We start from the raw sequence: 27,172 nt of genomic DNA, 5'->3' as shown, positions 1-27,172 counted from the left end.
CAAACAACAAGCAAAAGGCACATAGGAAAACCAACCAAAAGGAGAAACTGACTGGGGAAGACATCTACTTTCTCATTAAGGGTTTGATTAATCTAAAACTTCTCTAAAAATTATGTCCACCAAAAATGTCAAAACAAATCGAAATTTACTAGACTAGGGGTCATCAGAAAAGCCTGCATCATTCCATGTAGCAGCAAACATTGCATATTTACCATTCCCCGGCTTGGGACACCGAATTTAATTCTGTTACATTGTACATTATCGATGGCTCCAGTGAAACTTTCTCCATAAACATAGGTGAGGTTGTAATGTTCTGAATTTGGGCTTCAAGAAAGACTTCATCAGTCTGAGGACATGGAAAAAAAAAACCCACCAAAATGTCATGGTATTTACAGTATTTATCTTAATGAAAATATCTTACTTATATGAACAAATATTAACCACAACTGTGATTAGTTCATGCCTGCAAATCAAAATTATCACAATTAATGCAAGAAAAGAAATCTTCATCCTAACATAATAAACAGGAGCAAAGTGAGGTGTTAGTCAACAGGTACCCTGTCAAACAATGGATGTGGGATAGCAAGGATATATTTGGTAGAATCCAAAAGCATGTGTTTAGCTAGTATTTTTGTAACAACAAAAAGTTCAAATTGGGTAAGATGTTAAAATATTAAAAGAAACTTCAGTGTGATGGGCACACTCAGACTAAGGGAAGGTAATGAGGTCTTCATTTGACTACTCTGGCATAATGTAATTAATATATAATTGATTCAATTGACACAATACCACTAGCTGTGAATAATCTTTTTTTATACCCTTTAGGGTATAATTTCTTAAATTAAAGCAATTTATAAGTAGTCTTAGTCACTTCTTGGTTCACTTTATACAGACATTTAAGGCTGAAACAAGAGTATGGGAAGTGGCATAATGACAAACCAGTCATACTGAAGTAATTTGTGGACTTTAACAATTTCAAAATGACATCATTCATTTGAGTCAGTGGGTGGCTTAAATATTCAAGTCACAAAAATATTGAATTCCCTGGTTATTTCTGTTAAACATCCTTAATTTCATGCCTTTAGGTTCTGGGTCTCCTCTGAGTGACTGAAGAATAAAGTTGCTATGCTAAGAGTATTCAGAAATTAACTTTCCTTCTCCCAAATATTTTAGTTATAGAACTTGGAAATTAACTATGTCCTCAAATTGGGGGAATTATGAGCTTTTTAAATGCTGAAGTCAGAAAAATGACAACCATGTAAAATATAACGAAGTTATAATTTAATGTTCCTTAAACAGATTCTTTAGCCTTTAGACACGTGCTCAAATGAAAATATTAGTACAAGGATTTTTTTTTTTTTTGGTTTTTCGAGACAGGGTTTCTCTGTGGCTTTGGAGGCTGTCCTGGAACTCACTTTGTAGACCAGGCTGGCCTCGAACTCACAGAGATCCGCCTGCCTCTGCCTCCCGAGTGCTGGGATTAAAGGCGTGCGCCACCAACGCCCAGCTACAAGGATTTTTTTTAAACAATGTACCTTTTTGTTTTTGTTTTGAGATAGAGCATCTCAATTAGCTCTGACTGTCCTAGAACTATGTAGACAAGGATGGCTTCCAATTGCTGGTGACTAAAAATGTGTGCCATACCTGGCTAAACAATGTACCATTTAAACTAACATTTGATTACTTTTTCCTTTTTTTTTTTTTTTTTTTCGAGACAGGGTTTCTCTGTAATAGCCCTGGTTGTCCTGGAACTCACTCTGTAGACCAGGATGGCCTTGAACTCACAGAGATGCTCCTGCCTCTGTCTCCTTAGTGCTGGGATCAAAGGCATGCACCAGTACATCCAGCTCAATTACTTTTTCTTAAAAAAAATAAGTGAATATATCCCATAAATCCATTGCTCTTAAAATAACCCAAGGCCCACATTTCCGTTTTAAAATGCAATTCTCTGTGTAATTTGATGAACAGCTAGAGAAAAGGAAAGGAGAGCAGCATAGTGGAAAACCAAGTTAGTGTGAACAGTTAGTACCAAGTAGTCTGACATCTGAGAAACTAGGACGAGAATTCAGTGCTCAGGCTGCCAATGGTGTTACTGCACATGTAACATAACAAGCAAATGCTGCTTATTGTGAAGAGAAAGTTGGAAACAGGAATTCAGACAGTATGGGAAATGCGCTTTGCTTTTGCTTGCTTTTGTCAAAAGGTCAGCTTTACCTAACCCAGATGTAAAACCACTGTGTATCTTAAAATAAATTTCAACTGTATATTCTTTGTAAGGACAAAAGGTATTTAGACATTTCACAGCAAAATATTGGAAATCCCAAGGATAAAAGATAATGAGATTTTATGTCTCCTTTTAAAAAAACCCAAAGAAACCAAAAGTGAGAATGCAGTAATCTCAATGTGACAATTTAATCTTTAATTTCACAGATAAACAATTTAAAAGTATACTCAAGCTGTGTATTTTCTTTTTGAAGTCACAGACCTACTATTCACAACTAACTGTTTTTCCACTATGTTTTGCAGAGAGATTAATTAGGCAAAGTCAAAAGGGGTGAGAAAAGCATATATTTTATAATAAAAAATGAAATTACCACAGAACTGAGGTCACTCTAATGGAAAAATAAAAAAGAAAAATTAGAAAAATCAGAGTTAAATGTTAAAGAAAAAGAACTTTAAAATAAAATGCATCTCTGCATTTTTTTACTCACTAAAGACAGCATTAGTAAACAAGAAAGTAAACAGGAAGCAACATACAGAAATATGACAAACTATTTTTCTAAAAGGTGAAATTGCTACGGTTACATGACAATGGGACAGGGAAGAACATTATGGCTGAATACTTAACAAGAACAAAAAGGGAAGAGTCTGCCAACTAACCTGGTTGTACACAGTCGTTACCTGTCCTGCTTTCCTCTGTAACTCTTCACTGTCCTGCTCTCTCTCTCTCTAACTCTTCACTGTCCTGCTTTCCTCTGTAACTCTTCAGTGTCCTGCTCTCTCTCTCTAACTCTTCACTGTCCTGCTCTCTCTCTCTCTAACTCTTCACTGTCCTGTTCTCTCTCTAACTCTTCACTGTCCTGCTCTCTCTCTCTCTAACTCTTCACTGTCCTGCTCTCTCTCTCTAACTCTTCACTGTCCTGCTCTCTCTCTAACTCTTCAGTGTCCTGCTCTCTCTCTCTAACTCTTCACTGTCCTGCTCTCTCTCTCTCTAACTCTTCACTGTCCTGCTCTCTTTCTAACTCTTCAGTGTCCTGCTCTCTCTCTCTAACTCTTCACTGTCCTGCTCTCTCTCTCTCTCTAACTCTTCACTATCCTGCTCTCTCTCTCTAACTCTTCACTGTCCTGCTTTCCTCTGTAACTCTTCACTGTCCTGCTCTCTCTCTCTAACTCTTCACTGTCCTGCTCTCTCTCTCTCTAACTCTTCACTGTCCTGCTCTCTCTCTCTAACTCTTCACTGTCCTGCTCTCTCTCTCTAACTCTTCACTGTCCTGCTCTCTCTCTCTCTCTCTAACTCTTCACTGTCCTGCTCTCTCTGTAACTCTTCACTGTCCTGCTCTCTCTCTCTCTAACTCTTCACTGTCCTGCTTTCCTCTGTAACTCTTCAGTGTCCTGCTCTCTCTAACTCTTCACTGTCCTGCTCTCTCTCTCTCTCTAACTCTTCACTGTCCTGCTCTCTCTCTCTCTAACTCTTCACTGTCCTGCTCTCTCTCTCTCTAACTCTTCACTGTCCTGCTCTCTCTCTCTCTAACTCTTCACTGTCCTGCTCTCTCTCTCTCTAACTCTTCACTGTCCTGCTCTCTCTCTCTGTAACTCTTCACTGTCCTGCTCTCTCTCTAACTCTTCAGTGTCCTGCTCTCTCTGTAACTCTTCACTGTCCTGCTCTCTCTCTCTAACTCTTCACTGTCCTGCTCTCTCTCTCTGAAACTCTTCACTGTCCTGCTCTCTCTCTCTAACTCTTCACTGTCCTGCTCTCTCTCTCTAACTCTTCACTGTCCTGCTCTCTCTCTCTAACTCTTCACTGTCCTGCTCTCTCTCTCTAACTCTTCACTGTCCTGCTCTCTCTCTAACTCTTCACTGTCCTGCTCTCTCTCTCTCTCTCTCTCTCTCTCTCTCTCTCTAACTCTTCAGTGTCCTGCTCTCTCTCTCTCTCTCTAACTCTTCAGTGTCCTGCTCTCTCTCTCTCTCTCTCTAACTCTTCACTGTCCTGCTCTCTCTCTCTCTCTAACTCTTCACTATCCTGCTCTCTCTCTCTCTCTAACTCTTCACTGTCCTGCTCTCTCTCTCTCTCTCTCTCTAACTCTTCACTATCCTGCTCTCTCTGTAACTCTTCACTGTCCTGCTCTCTCCTGCTGTACATTGTTTACCTGTGCTGTATTCTCCATACCTCAGGTGGACGTATACTCCATCTCACATTGAGAACAGAACATCATAAGGCTTCTCTTGAATTTACCTAATGCTGGAATCTTTTCCTAGAGGAGGATCTTGGATGATTAACGTTACCATGAAGCTGTCACAGGTTATAATTCAGGAAATGCTGGGATAGACCATTCCAGACAATTCAGTTTATTATCTTTTTATCACTATTATAATTTAGTCTATTATGCACTATATAAGTACATATTTAAAAGTATATTTATTAAGTCCAATGTCAAATGACACCTCCTTCATCAAGTGTATAGATGGTGATAATGCGTCACTGTTCTGTTCCTGAAGCATGAATACATGTCACTGTTTCGGACACAGGGAGTCACATGTATTGTGGTTACATTATGCAGCCCCTTCTACCAGAGAAAGTGTCCTGAGGCTAGGGAAGATACCTGCTTACATTATTTTGCTTCCACACCTGACACAGGACTTTGAACCCAGCAGGTGACCAAATGCCTGACTCTCAGCTACTAATTTCTGTATCTTCCTACAAGACTTTTCTAGCATAGAAAACTATAATGGAATTTTTCATGAAGCCAGTTTTTCTTTAGATGATTCACATTAGCAAGATCAGAAATAGTTTCAAAACATCGCACAGGGACCATAGTGAACTATGTCACTATGTGACATAGTGTACTAGTCATTCACAATGATGTGGCTTACTAACTACTTAAAATACACAATTTGAGCCATACTATTGGCTGAATGGTATTTATCTGTCTAACTTGTAATTTTGAGACACTTTAAGACCATAGAGCTCTTTTCAACTCTTCATTTTTGTTTTCCCAATGACTGCTCCAACTTCTTACCCATTGTTATCCTACGTAAGTCATTTTGTTAATTATATGCCTTTTTCCTTTCCTCTAGTAAATATTTACAGGTTAGGTTCATTTACTGTGACAGCTAAACAATTCCAGCTACAACACACAAGCTATACTGAGAGACAGTGTGGCAGGATTGCAAATTTCTGATCACCCTGTGGTATGAGTAAAAGATACGATCCACAACATAATACTGCATTTGAGTAATTCTTAATTTATCATAGACATTTTCACAAAAGGCTTCCTCTTTTTTCTTCAAGCCAAGGTCTCACTATATATATCTCCGGGTGATCTCTAGCTCACTGTTCAGCACAGTTGGCCTAATTCACCATCCACTTGCTTCTTCATCCCTTAGTGATCACAGGCAAGTGCACACCATTCCTAGCTGACATCTCATTTTCTGCAGCTCTGGAGGTAATAGAGAATTTGGGAGGAGGAGGATTCCAAACTAAGTCCCACTTAGTTTTTCTCTATGCTAAAGAACAGATCATGTTCTACTCTTCAAGTTACTTTCTCCCATTTTGTTCGACAAGGCTTTCCCAGTAAGTTTTTACGGCACTCGGTGCCCAGCTCTATTTGGTACACTGACTTCCTAGGGAGGACTTGCTGCATGCATCTCTCTTCGCATAGATATTGAGTCTATGCCTGCCACTTGAATCTTGTAACATCCACAAAGTCACTGCAAATATTCAGCAGATTGCTAGTGTTTGAAAACACCACCACCACCATTATGGAGGATTGCAGGGCAGATGTTTAACAAAAGGGGTGAATGCTCTAGAAAATCATGAGAGTAGAAATCAAATACACTGATTATATGTCAGCTGAACAAAGAATTAATGAAATTCGCCTCTTTACTAAAATTTAGGCTTATTATCTCAATTTGTTGTTATATCAGAAGTTTATTTCATCATGACAGGAAATGTAACACCTCTGATTTTCAGTTAAGATTTCAATGTTTATTGACATCTTATTAAGTACATAACACTTACCTCGGCATTGTAAAACTTGGTTTTCACATCCAATGGTTTGAGGACCTAGTCAAAACAAAGCACATCAATCAGGAAATTCGAAACAACTTTTTGTTTTAAATCACAGGCTTTAATGACTCAAAGCCATATCGAATTTTAATTATTAAAGATTTATTTTTTAGTGTATATGCAATATTCCTGGAAAACAATCAGTAATTTTTTCGTTTAAATGATCCTTAGGATATTTTTTATTAATTTTTTGTTTTGTTTTGTTTTTTGTTTTTTTTTGAGACAGGGTTTCTCTGTATTGCTTTGGAGGCTGTCCTGGAACTAGCTCTGTAGACCAGGCTGGCCTCTAACTCACAGAGATCCGTCTGCCTCTGCCTCCCGAGTGCTGGGATTAAAGGCATGCGCCACCAATGCCCAGCTTATTAATTTACTTTTTACATTCCAATCTCAGTTCCCTCTGCCTCCTTCCCTCCCAATCCCTCCACTCCCCCCCTTCCCATCTGCTCCACAGAGAGGGTAAGACCTCCCATAGGAAATCTACTTAGTCTGTCCCATCATCTAGTTGAGGCAGAACCAAGGCACCTCCCTATCCCCACACCCCTGTGTTAGTGTTACCCCCACTGCCAGTGACCTCACATATCGTCCCAGTTGCACCACTGTCACTTATATTCGGGGAGTCTAGTTCAGTCTTATGCAGGTTCCCCATTTGTCATACCCGAGTCAGTGATCTCGTTAGCTCAGATCAGCTGATTCTGTGGGTTTCTCTATCATGGTCTTGACACCTTTGTTCATATTTCTGCTCCTCCCTGACTTTGATTTGTACTGCAGGAGCTTGGCCCATTGGTTAGTTGTGGATTTCTGCATCTGCTTCCATCTGTTTCTGGAAGAGGGCTCAAGCTTCTCTGGGGTTGTGGATTATAGGCTGGGTATCTTTTGTTTTATGTCTGGTATACACTTATGAGTGAGTACATACTATATTTGTCTTTCTGGTTTTGGGTTACCTCACTTAGGATGGTTTTTTCTAGTTCTGTCCATTTGCCTGTGAATTTTAGGATGTCATTGTCTCTTACCACTGTGTAAATATACCACATTTTCTTTATCCATTCTTTAGTTTAGGGGCATCTAGGCTGCTTCCAAGATCTGGCTATAATTCCTTGGACATTTAAAGCTATTTTCAATGATTATTTGGGCTTTATATTCATTTTATCTCTTTTTATATTTTTGTGTTTTGTCTCATCAATAAGATTTTATATTTAAATAAAATGCTTCATTTTATTATAAAAACATTACACTGGTGATAATTTATGTTTGAAGAACTTAACTTAACTTAGTCTGACTTTTGAACCCAAGATGTGAGTGAGCTATTTGATTTATTTGAAACTTGTTTCACCCCGGAATAAGAGGAATAATGACACTTCCAAACAACTTCATCTCTGCCATATTCAATACCTGAAATTTGAAGAATTTTCTAAAGTACATTTTTTCTCCACCCTGAGTTGTGTAACTCACAGCACACACCAGTCTGAAACAGAAAGATACCTTAATATTCTAGAATCATTTCCCATCTCACTTAATAATAAATTTAATGTACTTCAATTCTACTTATAAAATGTAAAAAATATTATAGCAACAATGTGAAACTGCATTTAAGTGAGATTACATCAGGAAAAAAGTTTTAGTATATATAGATGGATATCAATACATGAACGAGAAAGTTCTCTGAGAAAATGAGATCCAGGGGCTGGAAATGATTCAGTGGTTACTCCTGCGCTAGCAGAGGATATGTGTTTGATTTTCCACTCACAGGACTGCTCCTAACAGCCCGTTTACACCAGTTCCCAGGGATCTGAAACCCTCTTCCAACCCCCATTGGGTCCTGTACACACCCAATGTAATAAATATATTTACACAGTCTCACACACATACATATACTTTTTTTAAGAGGTAAAAAATAGATACCTAGCACTTCTGGAATAGGAATGCTAAATTCGTTATTTGGAAGTAGAATATGTTCCAAAATAATTTCCAGAATAAATAAGCATGAAGGGGAAAGAGCTCATTTGCACCAGAAAAAAAATGTATCTTAAAGGAAACCCAGGGAAGAGTTAACATGATACTAAGGGGGAACTACGTACAAGTTTAATCAAAATACTAGGAAAGCTAGATGGCATATGCCTTTAATTCCAGCACTTGAAGGGCAGAGGTTGAGGCAGGTAGATGAGTTCTAGTCCAGTCATGGATACACAGTGAGTCTCAACAAAACAAAACCCATTAAAACAATTTAAAAAGCTAGCATAAAATGCTTCTAATAACATGATAAGATGAGTAAATTGTTAATATACAAAGGGTTCTTCTCCCCCCCCCTCCTTGCTTTTTTGGGTTTTCCAGACAGGGTTTCTCGTATTGTTTTGGAGCCTGTCCTGGATTTTGCTTGTAGATTAGGCTGGCCTTGAACTCACAGAGATCTGCCTGCCTCTGCTTCCCGAGTGCTGGGATTAAAGGTGAGCGACACCAACGCCCAGCAACAAACGGTTCTTCTATTTTAATCAATAAAGTACAAGTGTGTCACTCAGATGTGAGGAAGAATGCACATCCAGATTATGAAAATGCACAGATAAATTACAATCCTATAAATAGTCAATAAAAACGTGAAATGGTAAGTCACACACATAGTCCAGAAGCTAAAATAATGAGATAACATTTTCAGTCTTACAAGGTTTGGCAAGAATCCCTTGGGTTGGGGAGGGCTAGAGAAAGTTAGTTTCTTTGCATTGCCAGATGGTGAAAGAAATTTAGAAACAATTTTTTGGTTTAAAGCCTTAAAAATGTTGATGTATTCATAAAGAACATCTACTTCAAGACTTCAAAGGCAATATTGGACTACTTACTATTTTGTTGTTTATAGTAGCAAAAATCTGAAAATATATTATGATATTAGGGTAAACAAACCACACTGACCAAACCCAGAAGAGGCAGTCATTTAGAAAATCATGTTTTCAAGGATACTGACAGATGTAGAAAAATATTCACAGTAAACTGAAAAGGATAAAAGCTTGAGTGATATATTACATATATGTTACTATGCATAGACATAAAGACACATATTTATGTATGCAATGTGTATACATATATGTGCATATAAAACATGGAAATACATTAATCTTTTAGTAGCTCTACACAGCTTGGTATAAATATATACATTTTATGTATATATGTTTATATGCATATAAAATGACTGAAAAATAATCTTTTAGTAGCTCTACACAGCTTGGTAACATTAGGTCATTTAATTTATTCCTTAATACTGGTGTCTTATACTGATGATAGGGGCTAGAAAGCAAGTTGATCAACACATAATACCCGAGCTGGATAGAGTGGCATATGCTTCTAATCCTAGTAGGGGAAGGTGAGGCAGGAGGATTATAAGCTCGAGCACAGCTTAGTCATGTATCAAGTTTAACAGCATTTTGATCAAACAGTGATAACCCCATCTCAACACAAGAAAACACCCCAAACAAGCAAGCAAGCAAACAAAAACCCATGCATGCATATGCTTGTAAGCGCACGCATGTGATCGCGTGTGCGCACATACACACAGAAACAAAAACCAGAGATAGCCCTCCACAATACCTTCCCTGGAAGTGCTCACATAACCTGTAGTACTATAGCATCTACAGGTTTCGAGACGAGGCTTGAACAGAAATACTACATCAGTCACAGTTTTAGAGACTAGCCTTGAGTTCTGTGTCTTTTAAAGCTGTTGTTTAGTTCATTTCCTATAGAATGGTGACTCTACACAACTACTCCAGGAAGTTCAGCTTCAGTGACTATGAACCCCTGTTCTCTGGTATTTCTCTGGGCTATACAGGCTACACAGAATTCATATTTTAACCCATCAGTAACTGTAAAGACAAAAGACAGAAAAACCAAGGGGTTGTGGAAACTATATACAAAGGTTAGGACAGCTTCTTTGAGGAAGTCATGCTGTTGCTGAGATACAAGAAATTATACAAAATGCCACAGGTAGTAAGCAAACACATTTCACATCACAGAATGACTTTGGAGTTAATAGAACACCCATATGGCTGTACTGTAGAAAGAGAAGGGAGAATGACATAGGTGGTGGATTATGTTATAGACAGCTTTGAAAAGCATATATACAGTCAGAATTTCCAAAAGCCAATGGGAAATCTTCAAAAGTGAAGTGATTAATAAACAGTGGCCCAGCAATTTGGCTTCTAGGAAATTTTAATCCAAAGTTTATATTTATCTCAGAATATAAAGTAAAAAAGTGCCTTTAAGAGAGCTGGGGAGAGCCGGGTGTTGGTGGTGTATGCCTTTAATCCCAGCACTCGGGAGGCAAAGGCAAGCGGATCTCTATGAGTTCGAGGCCAGCCTGGTCTACAGAGTGAGTTCCAGGACAGCCTCCAAAACAATACAGAGAAACCCTGTCTCGAAAAACAAAAACAAAAAAACAAAAAACAAAAAAGAGCTGTGGGGAAAACATTTGATCAAATAATTAGATACAAATTTGATTGACTGTTGGCTGCATTATATGCTTTAATGGATACAATGAAGAAAAGCGATGGTGGAGGCAGAGAGAAGAAGAATGAGAAATCCTTTGAAGAGATAGTTGGCTTCTGTGAGTGACTGGCATGGGGATGCCATAGGAGCTTGAGAAGCCTAAATAATGGAGGGATGAAATGATTGAAAAACAGTGTTCAGATTCAAATACATTCATAGGCCAGGAATGCAAAACTCGAGACTTCTTTATACCTTGTCTTCTTTGGTTCTCTATTTGATTGTCAAGGTAGGACAAAATAAAAGCTTTTGAGAAGTAGTAAACTTAATCCTTACATGTGTGTCCCAATTTCCTTGACTTCATGGTGTATGACATCATCAATACAACAATCAGGTTTAAGTTCAGCCACAGCAGCATTGGAGGCTGAAAGGTTTAAACGCTGAGAACTTGTCTGAAGATCCGCCTTGAAAGAAAGAGGGAGAAGTATCCACATGAGGTTGGTTAGACGTCTGCAGGGTATGGATGGGCATGGGAGGAAAGGATAGCAGGGATAACCAAATCTAGGAAGAGGAAGAGGACCAGGGAGCAGGGAGATGAGGGGTCTAAAAAGGGGTAATCGTGTGTTTCATATAAAAATATCATAATGGAACCCATTGAATTATACCGTTAATATATGCTATTAAAGAAACTGAAAAAAGGATCAAGGGAGGAATAACAGTAAGGAAGTAGGGACAAAGAGAGAGCACTCATTTGTTGTGAAAACTTTTCTATATAATTCATGCTTAGAACCATGGCAAGACTACACACACACACACACACACACACACACACTCAAACTCCAATACCAACAATCAATGAAACCAACCAGGGAGCAGCAGGAAGAATCCAGTACCAATACAAGTAGTAACATACGAATTTGACAGTACTAGGATGAAGACTACAACTACAATAGGAGGAAGAGATGGGACAAGAACTAACCTAAACTTGGAAAACAGAATCTTAGTCAAAAGACAACACAAGTTATACGGTGCATTCATTTTCATAGGGTTATAAGGAACAATCTTCAAATTTATTTTGTGCACATACCATGATTAGACAAGCATGTAAATATTTGTGGATATGCATGCATGTATATACACATACATATATTTAAGTATGCATATATGTATACATGCATGTATGTGCATATGTATATAAGTATTTATATAAATATGTATGTATATATGATTATGGATAACAAGAAAGATAAATTATCACCCCTGGAGTAAAAATATACAAATCAGGAAAAAAATCAGTCTACACGGTTACCTTTCGTGCTAGACTTGACTGAATCATCAGTATGAACAAATAAGGGTTTTTTTTTTCCTTTTCTTTTTCTGTTTTTTCCTTTGAGACAGAGTCTTATATAGTCCAGGCTAGCCCTTGAACTTCCTGTGTTGGACTTTGAATTTCCACTTTTCCAGACATGAGCCATGATGTTCAGCTTGAGCATGTGTTTATTTTTCTTTAAGATTCTGTTTTTTTTTAAAAAGATTTATTTATTTATTACACATACAGTGTTTTTTTCCAGAAGAGGGCACCAGATTGAATTGTAGATGGTTGTGAGCCACCATGTGGTTGCTGGGAATTGAACTTAGGACCTCTGGAAGAGCAGTCAGTGCTCTTAACCTCTGAGCCATCTCTCCAGCCCCCTTAAGATTCTGTTTTAACTTTATGTGTGTGAGTATTTTGCCTGGATTTCTCTATGTAGTCTGGAAGTCATTCTGTAGACTAGGCTGGCCTTTAATTCAGAGATCTGCCTGTCTCTGCCTCCCAAGTGCTGGGATTAAAGACATGCACCACCACTGCCCAGAGATATAAACTTTCTTAGTTGATGACTTCAATATTTTCTACCTCTATCATTAAATTAGCCTCTAACACCTAAAATATTTGTATATTTGAATGGTTAACTTTTAGGGTTACCTAGTCAAGCATTTATACATATGTATCTGTTTACTAAGCAAACCTCATCTAATTTATATCCATCTAACAAGTGCTTTAAAACCATGTGTTTGGGCTGAAGAGATAGTTCAGTAAGACTACTACTGATTGTTTCCAGAGGACCCAGGTTCAGTTCCCAGCACCCATATGACAGCTCATCTGTAACTCTAGTTCCAGGGGATCTCATGCCCACTCTGGCCTCCAGAGGGCATGCATGTACATGGTATATTTATCATGATGATCTCTAGCTCCACTCACTTCCTTTTCTTTACAGCAACAGACCTCTTGTGTATACATGCCACATTTTCTCTGTCCATTCATCCACACAATGACTTTTTACTTCCTATGCCCTTTCTCTTTGGAATACATTTCTAGTTGCTAAGGACTTGCACATTCTAGTGTTAGATTTCTCAACTTACTCAAGAGTCTTCCAATTCCGTTTCCTACAGAGCATCCCACAAGGTGATCACAGCAGTCTTCCTAACACAAACTGTGACTAGTTTTAGTAAAAGCCCAGTGACACTGTTCTAAAGGCTGTTCGTTTGTTTGGGTTTTTTTTTTTTTTTGGCTAATGTCTTAGCTTGGCTTTCATGACACTACACTAAACAGCTTTACCATCTGACATGGTATGTGTGATTTTGCTTTCCTCTAAATGCACACCCTGTCTGACTCCCTCTGCCCTGTTCTCGTCCCTTAAATCCTACCTGTCTTTCTTTCCTCTACAGTCCCTTGCTGCAACAAGGAAGTGACCTCTTCCATGTTTCCTCCTAAGGCTTCCAAGTGCTATTACATTAATCACATATAAACACTACAACTATTACTTGACTGAATAGTCATTTTCTCATCCCAGCTATTAGAAACCTTGGATAGAAGGAAAATGGTTCTGTGTGCTCTGATGGGAGATGTCATTCTGTAAATATGTTTATCTTACTGGTTGATGAATAAAACACTGTGGCCAATAGGGCAGCAAGATAGGCAGGTCTAGGAGATGAGAAGGATTCCGGGAGGTGTAGGCAGAGGGTCAGTCGCCATTACCAGAAGAGTAAGATAAGACCAAGTGGAAATACTTAGATTAATAGAAATGGGTTAGTAATTAAGACAGAGCTAGCTAGTAAGAAGCCCTAGTCATTGACCAATGATATTATAATTAATTAGCATGAGTCTCTGAGTGTTTATTCGAGGCTGATGCGGCTGTAGGACTAGGCTTGCCAGAAAGAGTGCTCGTAACAGTCCTCCATATTTGGAACTCATCAGTGTTTGTCAATGACATTTAAAAGTATGGTATTGACCATGCATTTTAATGAGGTTTCCAAGACTCATTAAAATAAAAATTTTATCCACATAAAATGCTTTGTAAATAAGAATGTCACTTACCTTCACCAATATATCTTTTACAACTTGATTGCTGTCATTATGAACACTGATGTAACTGGAAAAAGTCTCCCCCAAAAATATATTCCTATGAAATGAAACAGCACTTTAGGCAGAAACTCATCAGTCCTTAAGGGAATCACTCTGTTAAGTAAGAACTTCAGGAGGAAGAAAATTTATTGAAGGGTGCAGGAAATATTTCTTTAGAGTCCTTCAAAGTGAGAGTGTAATTACACATGCTGTAATATAGCTGTCAAATGCTGCAAAAATTTCTGGCCATCCTGGAAATAATGGTCACTGTAATCAGACCTGGGCTGTCATAAGATTTATATCTGAATCCACTAGAAAATGTCAGTTTCATTTTTTAAATAACTTACCCTCTAAATTTAGAAGTTCCAGGTTAACTCACCTAGGAGAATTTTTCCTAATGACTACTGGCTTTACACTATATAGCTTCTAGAAAATATTTTATTAACTTTTGTGTACCAGGTGTTTTGCCTGCAACTATTCATGTACACCACATTCATGTAGTGCCTGAGCAGACCAGTAGGAAGAGTTAGATGTTTTGGTAGTTTGAATGTAACTGGCTGCCATAATTTCATAGTGAGTGGCACTATTAGGAGGGGTAACTTTGTTGGAGTGGGTGTGGCCTTGTTGGAGGAAGTATGTTGTGGGGACACCAGACCTTGAGCAGAAACCCACTTCCCCTTAGGCCTGGGAGCAGGCAGCTGTGAGATAATGTTTACTGAAAACAATTCAGTGCTATAAAGCTCTTGATAGGGCTCAGATAAGGGCTTGCTCACTAAAATACCATGACTTTGACACCCCCCCTATGGCTACATGCTTCTTCCTGTCCCCCCCCTGCTGTGTCTCCCCGATTCTGGGGCCGGAGATTAAACCACCAGCCAGGAGGGTGAGAAGTCTGGAAAGAATTGTATGTAGATGGATGACAGAAGTCCTTAAAAAGGGAAGCTCTTTTTTCCTGGAGAGACTTCTCTCTCCTAAGCGGACTTGGAATCTCCTCCTAAAGCTGACTTGGGAAGCATAAAGTTTTTCTTAAAGCAACCGACCGGTCTCTGTGTCATCTATCCCGACAACCTCGCTACATTCTCGGATGCAGGCCGCACAGCAGGTGCGACAGTATGTCACTGTGGGGGTGGGTTTTGAAATTTCCTATGCTCAGGATACTGCCCAGTGTCTCAGTTGACTTCCTGATGCCTGCAAGATGTAGAACTCTCAGCTACTTCTCCAACACCACATCTGCCTGCACACCATGTCCCACAATGATGATAATGGACTGAACCTTTGAACTGTAACCGAGTTACCCCAACTAAATGTTTTCCTTTCTAAGAGTTGCCGTGGTCATGGTGTCTCTTCAGAGCACTAGAAAACCTAACTAAAGACAGGTGTCCTGGAATTGGAGTTACAGGCAGTTGTGAGTAGCAATGTGGGTGTTAGGAATTGGATCCAGGGAAGATCAGCCTGTGCTCTTAAGGGCTGAGCCACTACTCTATATAATTTTAATAGTTTTTACATCAATACTTTTCCAAGTTTGCAAGATACTAGTTTATGATCACACCCTGTAAGCTTAGGAAAAGCAAAAATGTAAAAACCACATCAAACCGGAAGAATTCCTTTTTGTCTCAACATTTTTCAGTTGTGAAAACAGGATTCTTAATACATTGATAATATAGGATAAGAGAAGAAATAAAAACATTTAGAGTTTATTAGCTGGTAAGTCTGATAAGTTCTGTAGAAAAGAGGTATGACTGAGGCCCAGTGAGAGAGCTGCTCTAAAAAAGTTAGCAATGTCAGTTAGTTCAACTAAAGGTATGTACAGTCACCACCAGAATAAGACCTTAGAGCTGGGGTATGTTAACAGTGCTGGCTAGAGCACAGAGTCATGGTCAGTATGAGACCTGGGGCTGGGGTATGCTAACAGTGCTGGGTAGACAAGACGTACGGCTTTAGCCACACCCCAAAGAACACAGGTAAAATACTACCATTATTTTAGAACCACTATTGACACTGAGACACTGTTCTATATTGCTTTAAAAACTAAAAACAGAATTATCAAGAGCAATTTGTATGTGTTTTAGCCCCTTACTGAACAAGCAACGCTTTCCCACTCCACATACAAATATGACATAAAAGCTTTTGGATATCCTTGTACATCTTATGTGAATTGATCATTCTTACCCGAAATTTTGGGGTAAAGTCAACATTTCTCCCAACATTAAAATCTCTGCTCCATTTACAGTTGAAGGATCATCTCTCATTAACTGGTTAAAGAGATCACCTGAAGCAAGAGAAAAACAAAATTCTAGCACCTACCTTTAAAGCAAGTTTTATTTAAGAAATGGGGACCAGTGGCCAGGTCAGTGGGGGAGCACTATTCATAATGAGACCAGGCAAAGTTTCCTCCATCATGTCTCAGCCGGAGGCATCTTTGATTTAACCTGAAGTTGACATTCCCTTTTTCTGTACCAGTTGTGAAAAGTTCCATGGGAAAGTCCCCAACCCTGATTTAGAAACTCAGGGTTAAAATGCTCCACTAACTGTATGCTTTTAGCTTCTGTTCAACAGCTTGCTCGCTTGCTTTAATTCCCCTTGCAACTGTCAAACAGGATGCAGCTTTTCTGTGTTCTTTGCTTTAAAAGCTCCTGGTAACATGCATTTGAGGCTGCTCTGTGAGAAGTGTTTCTAACTAGACAGTTGCTAGCCTGCATAATTCAGACTCTCAATTCTGATTTTGCTTGAGCTGAGAGTCCTTTATGTCTCTAAAGTGCAGCAATAAAGCCTTGGATTTGATCTCCAGTACCAAGGGTAGGTGGGTGAGGGAGAGTGTCAGATTTCCTTTTGATCTGGACAAAAATAGTACTACCATTTTCATTTTTAACTTTATCGAAACAGATATGAGTCTGAAATCCTAGCAGAAGTGGGAGGCAGGGGTATTGGAATTTAAGGCCAGTCTCAGTTTCATGGTGAGTTCCCGGCTAATCTGGGCTCTATGAGTCTCTGTCTCAAAAACAAAAAATGAGATACAATATTTATACTCATTTTTGAGTTACAGTATTGAAATTCTATATACATTACAATGTAATATGTCATTTCTAGTCTTTACTACCACAAAATTCATGTCAAAATATAATCATAGCGCTTGGTAGGTTGGGACAAAGGGACCAAGAATTCAAGACACCTTGGGATATGTAGCAAAACCCTATCCCTAAAATAAAACAAAATTAAATTTCAAAAAATCTGATCTAATTTTCAATAAATGTTTCAAAAAGACAAAGGAAATTGTAGGTCATAAGACATAAATACATTTTAGAAACACCAATAATTCTAAACACAATGCTAATAAATATTTGAGGACACAGGTAACATTCTGATAGTGTTTGGATATGAATGTATCTTAAACACAAAGTCTCTTGTTTTCAAAAGATAATATCATATTTAACTGTAGGCTATAAATGAGTCCATCTCTTAGATGGCCACCATTCACATGGTACAAGTACAGGCAACACAGAATTCAGCAAATGATTCATATAAGACTGGTAAGGGAAGCCAGGCGGTGTTGGCGCACGCCTGTAATCCCAGCACTCGGGAGCAGAGGCAGAGGCAGGCAGATCTCTGTGAGTTCAAGGCCGGGCTGGACCGACAGCCTCCAAAATAATACAGAGAAACCCTGAGTTGTAAAAACCAAAAAAAAAAAAAAAAAAAAAACTGGTAAGAGTAAGCTTCTTTCAAAATAATGTGGATAACTCAAGCTTCAATTTTTCTTTACATACCAGGCAAGTCTTTCTCTTCACACGTTACAGGAATATTGGTGAACAAAGTAGGCTTAGTCAATCGCATCACTGTGAATTAAGAAAGACAAAATGTTTAAATTGTTTAGGGTTAATATTCAAGTTGAGTGAACAGTATTCATCAATTCATGCTAATATAACTTAATTATAATATTAAATATAAATACTAACACTGTACTCTACAAGGTCAGTATTATTATCTCCATTATATAGACAAGGCAGACAATGCCTGTTGAAGGCAATTTGAACATCAAGGATTATATATAGCATAATACATAAGTGGCAGAACCAAAACTAGAACTGGATGACTTCACACTTCTCAAAATTATTCCCCAAAAGTTCTTACCTGTAAATTTGGGATCACAAGGGTGAAAAGGTCTTATTAAAAATATACTGTGGAACTCAAATAGAACTCTTCCAAATAAAGTTAACTAGCTTAAGACATGGTATTGGTGTCTATAACCTTCACTCTTTTTTTTTTTTAAAAGAATTATTTATTTTTATGTGTATGAATGTTCTGCATGTGTGTGTGTGTGTATACCATGTGCATGCCTGGTTAGAAGAGGTCATAAGGTCCTTTAAAACTGGAGTTATGGAAGGCTGTGAGCCACTATAACGGAATCTGGTTCCTATGCAAGAATCATATATAAGTGCTCTTAACCTTCGAGCAATCTCTCTAGCCCCCATTCTTACCTTTAACTAGGAACACAGAAACAGAAACAGTGAAAATTATCAAATAAAACCTAAAGATAACTAGGTACCCCAAGAGAGGTATACAAAAAGTAGCCTTCTTAATTTAAATGGCTAAAATTCAAAGCCCACCCATCTCTGTTGTTTTGTTTTTTAGGGGCTTTTATGAAGCCTAGATGGGTGCACGTTCTATACTGTCCAGCCTTAGGCCTCTGTGTGTGTGCGCCACAGCTGTGTATACTACATGAAAGCAAACTTATGAAACAGGGCAAGCAGAACTACACAAATAGCTCACTCCTTAAACTTTATTTTCTTGTTTTGAGGCAAGGTCTCATATTATAGTCCAAGACGACCTGGAATGTGCCATGAAGTTCAGGTTAGTCTTGAACTTTGGAATCTCCCGTCTCAGGTGTTCAAGTGCTAGCACTATAGTCACAAGTCAGCACACCCAGCTCACCCGTTGACTGCTTTTGAGATAATGTGTCACTAGGCTGTCCTGGAACAGATTCACCTACCTCTGCCTCCCCAGTGCTGGGATTAAAGGTGTGTGCTATGTCCATTTGTCTCTCCTTGAGCTTTAAAACAAACTAGGCTTTCAATGCCCTTTTTTAGAGACCAAAATAAAACGTGCCAGTACCAAATGCATGTTTACAACTATCTCGTGCCTTATAATGAATTAATGGATCTCAAAAACTGAAGATATTAGGTACAAAAGAGCAAATTCTACCTAAAAAAAGGAAGGTTTAAGTAACTCACAGTAGTCTGGGAAAGTAGTTCATTTGGTAAAGTGCTTGTGTACAAGCATCAGGACCTGAGTTAGATCCCAGAACCAATGTATAAAAAGCTGGGTATGGTGGTAACATGTAAATCCTTGGCGCTTGCTGGCCAACTTGACAAGGGAGAGAGATCTTGACTCCATAAAACCAAAGCAAACTAATCAAAAAACAAGCCAGGGTGGCTGGTGCCTGGGGTGCCTAGATGTCCTCTGGCCCAGGAAACACTGACAGAGCAACTAAAAGGAAGCTCTAGTTACTGGGTAGCGATTTTATACCAATGCTTGAATGGAAAATTGGTCAAGAATATCCATTTTAGTCTTTTAAGAAAAAAGACATGCATATTCATTTTGATTGGCTAGAATTATTGAAACCAGGTAGATTCCACTTCAGATTCAATGTCTTTATTGCATTTTACAGCCTCACCTGCTTTGGCTCTCAGAGGCATTGAAGACTGTGAACCCTAGATTAATTTTTGGTATTTTGTGAAGATGAAGTAAATTAACACATCTGTTACTTGTTAAGTTGTGAAATCAAGCTATATTTGTCTAAGAGCAGGTCAAATTTAAAGCAAACAACAAAAGCTTGTAACTTGGTTGTCTCCGCCTCTTTCACTCTGAATTTAACATTTAAAGGCAGATGGATAACAAGGAAAAAAAAATGATACTGCTGCTTCTTTCCTAGAGTGCTGACTGCATTTCTCCAATGCTCTCACTCACTTGTCTTTCCATACTTACCTTTGTTTCCCTAGTATATTCCATGTATGACCAAACAGTGGAATGACTTGATCCTTATTAGATCATAAACAATATATCACCGCAGAATGCAGTAAAGACATTGAATCTGAAGCGGAATCTATCTAATCTCTTAATAATTCTGGCAAATTGTACTCGGCCCAGTTCACTGGTTCATGACTGTAGCTGTAATAATACCAGCTAATGACAGAATCACCTAACCCCAGGATGCACATGTGGCACCAAGTACAAAACCTGACACCCTTTAAAAGGCTCCCAGAGGACAGGACAAGGAGAATAGTGGGTAAAATCACACCAAGCCTGATGATCTGAGTTCAACTCCCAGGACCTACATGATAGAGCAAGAAACCCAACCAACCCCTGCAAGCTGTCTCTGACCTCCATCTATGTAACATGTATGTACAGGCAAACACACAATAATTAAATGTAACTTTAAAATAAAGGCTTTCTAGGAAATAACAGTGGGCCTAAGTTCTGAGGCCCTGATAAGCTCCTAAGACTCGTGTAGGTAGATGGAAACACATCTTTTCTTCTTTTGGATCACTATACTATTTGAAGTTAAAAAAAAACAAAAACAAAAAAACCTTCTATTTCTCATTTATTTTCATTGTTCCTCAGAGAAGTGGAAAGCAATTCATCCAGTGTAAATCAGAAAAATGCAGATCTTCCACATATGAAAACAAAGAAGCTCTTTTTAATTCTTGGATTTTAAAACTGTTAATAATCTCATTGTAACTTACACTTTTGGGTCTGTTCTAAACTTTTCAAAAATAACAAAACTATCACAAAAGTTCTATGATTTCCCAACTTTTAACCCTTGATCGGCAACCTTGTGATAAATCCTAAAAATACAAAATCAGACATACTTGTGTTAAGACTTTTAATTTTATACACATCCAGTATTACACTTAGGTAAGTTAAAAAAATAAATTTTTAAGGATTCATTAAAATTCAGACCATTTAAACTTAATCAAAGACTAGAACACACTCCCAATTTTAGTACAAACAATAATTCATCACAGTTTACCTCAAAGAACACTAATAAACAGAATCTAGAATGTTACTGACTTGATTCACAAGCTTTGGAATTATGTGATACTCATTTACATATTGGATATAAACTGTATACATATTAGACAATTATTTCTTCACAGTATAAAATTTTAAGTTATTAAAATATAATGACAAAATTTATTCATTTTATAAATTCAGTCCATGTTCATTTCATTCAGAATATTTTTCAGATAATCAGAATTCATTACATACTAAAAATAATACCATATTTATGCACAAATAAATGAATTTTCCCAAGAGAGAGTCTCTCTTTAAGAAGATTTCCTACATATTCACAGTACATAATATCACAGAACACCCATATCTGGTCTAACTGTCTTTGGATAGTGGCATTACATGAAGGAAGCTCATTATGCCTGATGAGATGATTGAGTTTTGCCCAAATGTCTTCCAGAGTCTGGTTGTTGCAAGCACTGTATTCTAATGTCCATCTTGCTCTATGAAGGGAGTGCAAATGCAGTGTCTTTAAACTAGCTTGCAATTGTTTAGACAAAGGAAAAATCTTTTTTGGACAGTGTTTTCTCACAAGTGAAACGCTCCAGGATCTCTTTCTGTGCAGTTTCCCTTTTCCTGAATTTCTATCCACATTTCCAGGATTATTCTGTTCATTCAGCATGTGTGACTGGATTATGTGCTGGGTTTTCAAACTAGGTTGAAACTCCAAGAGATCTACTGTGCAATCATAGCTCTGAGATTTAACACTAGGTTCTGATATGGTTATGTACTGTTTCACCTTCTCAGCAGCCTCTCCAGAAACTACTGGTGGTAGTCTTTTAGGCTTGAGTGGAAGTCTGGACCCATCTTGTGGAAACCAAGGAATAAATCTTGACAGTGGGTGAGTAGGAAAGTCCTGAATTGCCTTTTCTGCAATTTCTGCCAGTTGTGTGGAATTTTTTTCATATGGCCGATAATGTAGTATTACTTCAGTAGTCATTCTGCAGTAATTCATTAACTCTTAGTGAAGAGAAAATGTCTTAGCTGAATTCTTCAGAGCTAGAATGTAATTTATTATTTACAAGACTGTCTCTCTTGTCAAATCAGAAGAAACAGGACCTAAAGTGGAAGTATTGCAAAGAATAAGGTTTGGTAGGGACAGCCTGCATACAGGGAGGAGAAACCAAAACCCATTCCCTTTATTGTATTTTAACAAAGTGCTATGGCAGATGTGAATACAATCACACACCTGAAAACTCTTTCCCACAACAAAGTATCTGAATTGGATTCCAATGAATATTTAGCCTAAACATGCTGATAGTTAGCAATTTAACTAAGGACTTTAAAATATTACCATTAAATTGTTGGTAATCGTGCCGGGCGTTGGTGGCGTACGCCTTTAATCCCAGCACTTGGGAGGCAGAGGCAGGTGGATCTCTGGGAGTTCGAGGTCAGCCTGGTCTACCAAGCGAGTTCCAGGGCAGCCTCCAAAACAATACAGAGAAACCCTGTCTCGAAAAACAAAAACAAAACAAAACAAAACAAAAGTTGGTAATCATAGTCCTAAAACCATAAGAGAAACAAAAACTGGTGACTCTTATCACGTGATTCTTATCACATAATGTAATATTTAAAAATTTTGTGTGTGTGGGGGGGAGGCTCAGTGGTTAAGAACACTAGTTGCGGCTGGCAAAACCAGCAGAGACAGCTGATCTGAACAAGGGGGAGCGCTTGGACCCCAGACCAACAGCTGGGAGGCCAGCATGGGTCATGAGTGTGAGAGTCAGTGAAGAGGCCTGGGCAACCTATGGGGCCCTGGGCAGTAGATCAGTGTTTATCCCTCGCATACAAATGGACTTCGTGTATCCGTAACACAAAGAGGGATGCTCTTTCAGCCTGGACTCTTAGGGGAATGCCTGGACCCTGCCCTGAGTGAAATGACTCTGGATATCCCCTATGTGGAAGGAAGTGGGGATAGGATGGGAGGCTGGGGGGGATAGTGGGGGGCTGCGGGAGGAGGGGAGGGAGAGGGAACTGGGATTGATATGTGAAGCAAGCTATTTAAAATTAAAAAAAAAAAAAGAACACTAGTTGCTCTTTTAGAGGACTCAGGTTCAATTCCCAGCACTTTCATAATTGCTCACAACCATCTATAACTGCAGCTCAAATATCTGACAACCTCCTCTGGCCTCCGTGGACACCGAACATCCATGGTGCACAAACATACATACACGTACAGACAAACATGCAGGTAGAATGTCTACATAAAGTCTTCTAAAAAACACTGTTAAAAAACAGAAAACATCTGTGACTTCAAAATATAGGAAAATGAAATTACTAGGTTTTTAATTTTGTTTTGTTTTAGTTTGTTTGAGAAACAGTTTCACCATGAAATTCTGGCTATCCTGGAACTCATAACGAAAATCAAGATTTGCCTGCTTCTGCTCCCCTCTGCTGGGATTAAAAATGTGCAACATCCCGCCCTGCTCAAAATTAGTAGATCAAGATTTGCCTGCTTCTGCTCCCCTCTGCTGGGATTAAAAATGTGCAACATCCTGTCCTGCTCAAAATTAGTAGCTTGAAAAAATGTATATGGGATAAAATTAATGTGATTATACTCTAAAATTTTATAAATTCTACCAACACATAGGCAGAATAATTACTGTCTTTCTCAATAACAGACATCAAAAACATGAAAATGGATTAACTTTGCACGTTAATCCAAATAGAAAATGGAGTTATGACAAAGTCTTCTCTGTATAAAGGTGGCATTTAAATAGCAGTTAGACTAGATCTATGACTCCCAGATGCCAATGTATGGATTCCTTGTCAATGCCATGGAAGAACACAACATAGAAGTTCTGATAATGTCCCAAATTAAAGCAGTGACAGAAAGTTCCAGCACAGAAGGCCTCAAGAATGGAGCTGGCCAGGATCATCTGATCTATAAGTTGGGCTTTCTAACCAGACCAAAGCTGAGTATTAAGAGAGGCTCTTACACACACACACACACACACACACACACACACACACACACACACACACATTTTTTACTCCCAAAACATGAGAGAACAAATCGATGAACATTCTTGTATTGCTAGGATAACTAGTACCCAGATTCCTGGTGTGATGTCACAATAGAACCACAGTGTGATTCTGAAGAATTAAGATGTAAATAATTGTATAATAAATCTTTTATGCCCTTAAAAATAAGTATAATTCTTAAGATTCATAATTTTAGTATAGATTTAATATGTGGTGACATATTCTTTACATAATTAATAATGATCACTTTTTGGTTTTTGACTACAATCAAGGATGAAGAATTAATGATTTTATCTTTCTCTTCTTTACACATTTCACTGTGAGGCAGGGCACTGAGAATTCTTTTATTGTTGTCTGAACTTATTCAATGATAGACTCAAGAAACAACAAATTTTGAGAGCTCTTTTTAGGTAAAATATTTTCATTTCAAGAATAATAAAAGGCATTGGGGATGTAGGTCAGTCAGTAGAGCGCTTTCCTAATATGCACAAAGCCTTGTGCTCAAATCCCAGGACCCCAAAAACTGGGTATAGTGGTACACATCTGTAATCCTATTGTATGGGAAGTGGAGGCAGGAGGACCAGGAATGTATGCTTGTCCTCATTTACATTGTGAGTTTGAGGTCAACCTGGCACAGTTGTGACCCTGTCTCAAAAAGGAGACAAGTGAAGGAGAGAGCGAGAGAAGAGAGAAGGTTGGAGGAAAAAAAGAGCAAAAAGATATCATTCTTAGATTTTACACATAAGAAAGTTAAATGTTCATTTAAATTGGCATGCTTGAAGAGTCAACATCAGTAAAACTAAACCCTGTGAAATTCTCGATTACCTAGGACAATGTGGGGAAAACAGTATCAAAGCTCTTGTCCTGTTTGTCTGATTAAGTGTTGTTTACTAGGCATCTTGTGTTTCTAAACATGAATAACAACAACAAATAAAATTCCCCAGCACTGGAATTTTTAGTAGTGTCAAAGTTGTGTGACACCACACTTAGCAACTAATATAACTGTTTTAAATTCATATACAAGTCGTAAGGTAATGGTCTCTGAAAAAGCTGTTTCATTTGATACGAGGCCAACAGGGCATTTTAGAAATATGAGGCAGGCCTTGTTGAATTGTTGCCTTGAACTCTTACTAGATATGTATGAAGTAAGTTGCTAGACCATAAAGATAACTAATATCTAGTTCCCACACTAGATGTAGGACTGAGACAATGAATATACAGTAAGTTCCTTTTATACACATATAATCTATTTTAGTCTGGATCACGTGGAAACCTACAGGGCTGTTTGTTTCATCACCCAGTGTTGCAGCCTTGCTTGAGACAGTCATGTTCACTGCAGCTATTGATACGTGGGCTTCTGGAAGGTAAGATGTATAGAACACAAAGTGTGGGGGAGGACATGGAGTGCATCAAAAGGGATGCCTTAAGGCAGGCAAGTGCAACACAATCTAGTTCAAGTGTCTTCTAAGCATTTCCCCAGACTAGAGAAAGGCATACCCTCATAACCGTGCATTCCAAAAGCAAGGAAGTGCATTGTGGCAGGAGAAAACATAAAATAGCGCACGCCTTTAGTCCCAGCACTTGGCAGGCAGAGGCAGGAGGATCTCTGTGAGTTCAAGGCCAGTGTGGTCTACAGAGTTGAGTTCCAGGACAGCCAGGGCTGTTACACAGAGAAACCTGGTCTTGAAAAACCAAAATGCCAAAAAACATAAAATAAAGCTGAAAATATTTTAAATAAAAGGTTTCGATAAGAAAATTTAAGGAAAATCTGCCCAGCCAGCTTGTTTCTGGTTAAACTAAATCATTAAAACTTATTCAAAACTGCCATGTACAGAAAATTAGAGTTAGAGATTCTAGATAAATTTTCCACAAATATGATACTACAGTGTAAAGTAATGTGTAGTATATTCAACAAATAACTATTGGGTGTATTACCATTAATTGTATAAATCCTTGGCATTATCACGCAATATTACATACAGCTAAGCGAAAGCCTGGTAACTTTGTTCCTGCTATATGAGCGGATAATAGAGTAATAAAAAATTTTGCTCTAAACCGGGTGATGATGGCACAAACCTTTAATCCCAGCATCGGGAGGCAGAGGTAGGTGGATCTCTGTGAATTCGAGACCAGCCTGGTCTACAAAGCAAGTTTCAGGACAGCCTCCAAAGCTACAGAGAAACCCTGTCTCGAAAAACCAAAAAAACAAAAACAAAAAAAACAAAAAACAAAAAACAAAAAAAACCCCAACCAAACAAAAAAACAAAATAAATAAATAAAAAATTGCTTTAAGAGCCAGCTGAAATGTATTCTGGTTCACAGAGATCTCCCCACAGGATCCAGGCCTGAGCTTCTGTGAATAAAATCTGGTGGCTGCAGTAGCACAGATCACAGAGGAATTTAGGACTGACTGCATTTCATTCTAGAAGGCATCTAAATTCTAAAAGTATTTAGCAAGAGGGCGAGCCCTGCCGTGTGTAGGGATAAGGCTTACGTTGGGAATCCTTCAAATAGTCACGGGTGTGGGGGGAAGAGTAAAGAGCCTTAGGCACGTAACAGTTTACCTTTCAGCGCCAGCAGGTGCTCCTGTTTCGGGGGATTCACTTCCATCTTGACGTGCACTTCTGATCTCAGGCTCAGGAGTTTCACCCTGGGTCGGGGAGGAAACTGCAAAGCACAAGTCCCGGAAGACTCGGCGTCAAACACACGCCCAACTTCTTTCGGCTCGTACTAACTTATCTTCTCTTTGCATTAAATTTGGTAAGGCCCCAGTGAAAATCTTTTCACGAAGGCCATTCCTGTGCTCAGAATTACACGGACTGACTCCAATGAGCCGCTTTCAGCTGACAACACACGGCCTCCCAAAAGCTTACACTGCGCGACAGGGGCGCGAGGGGCGGGGGTAGGAGGACACTCGAGTGGCATGCTGGGATTTGTAGTTTATTTTATTCAAACTAGCGGTGGCGGGGCGGGGATTAGCTGATTTCTTCCCT

At 38.6% G+C, this 27,172-nt stretch overlaps 2 protein-coding genes across 5 annotated transcripts in view; both read right to left on the bottom strand.

The window, feature by feature from the left end:
• The window catches only part of Trappc13 (trafficking protein particle complex subunit 13), a 33,056-nt gene extending 6,179 nt beyond the window's left edge, over positions 1-26,877 (bottom strand). For 2 of the 4 annotated variants that reach the window (XM_040728979.1, XM_040728980.1), the window contains exons 1-9: positions 26,744-26,877; positions 17,891-17,959; positions 16,299-16,398; positions 14,103-14,187; positions 11,084-11,211; positions 7,676-7,748; positions 6,239-6,283; positions 2,595-2,612; positions 213-346 (exon numbers count right to left, since the gene is read on the bottom strand). In XM_040728979.1, the coding sequence (XP_040584913.1) occupies positions 213-346; positions 2,595-2,612; positions 6,239-6,283; positions 7,676-7,748; positions 11,084-11,211; positions 14,103-14,187; positions 16,299-16,398; positions 17,891-17,959; positions 26,744-26,789 (698 nt within the window). In that variant the 5' untranslated portion in view covers positions 26,790-26,877. The remainder of the gene's footprint in view (positions 1-212; positions 347-2,594; positions 2,613-6,238; positions 6,284-7,675; positions 7,749-11,083; positions 11,212-14,102; positions 14,188-16,298; positions 16,399-17,890; positions 17,960-26,743) is intronic. The other 2 variants (XM_005065578.4, XM_040728981.1) reach the window with 1 other exon arrangement.
• On the bottom strand, positions 20,712-26,879 carry Shld3 (shieldin complex subunit 3). Its single transcript, XM_040728985.1, has 2 exons — positions 26,744-26,879; positions 20,712-22,253 (listed from the first exon to the last, which is right to left on the bottom strand). Exon 2 carries the CDS (start codon positions 22,147-22,149, stop codon positions 21,385-21,387), a length of 765 nt encoding a protein of 254 aa, XP_040584919.1. The 5' UTR covers positions 22,150-22,253; positions 26,744-26,879; the 3' UTR covers positions 20,712-21,384.
• Positions 26,880-27,172: the final 293 nt, after the last annotated feature.

Source organism: Mesocricetus auratus, unplaced genomic scaffold, assembly GCF_017639785.1.
Source record: "Mesocricetus auratus isolate SY011 unplaced genomic scaffold, BCM_Maur_2.0 Super-Scaffold_100020, whole genome shotgun sequence".
NCBI lineage: Eukaryota > Metazoa > Chordata > Mammalia > Rodentia > Cricetidae > Mesocricetus > Mesocricetus auratus.
This window is presented reverse-complemented; position numbering and strand designations above follow the sequence as displayed.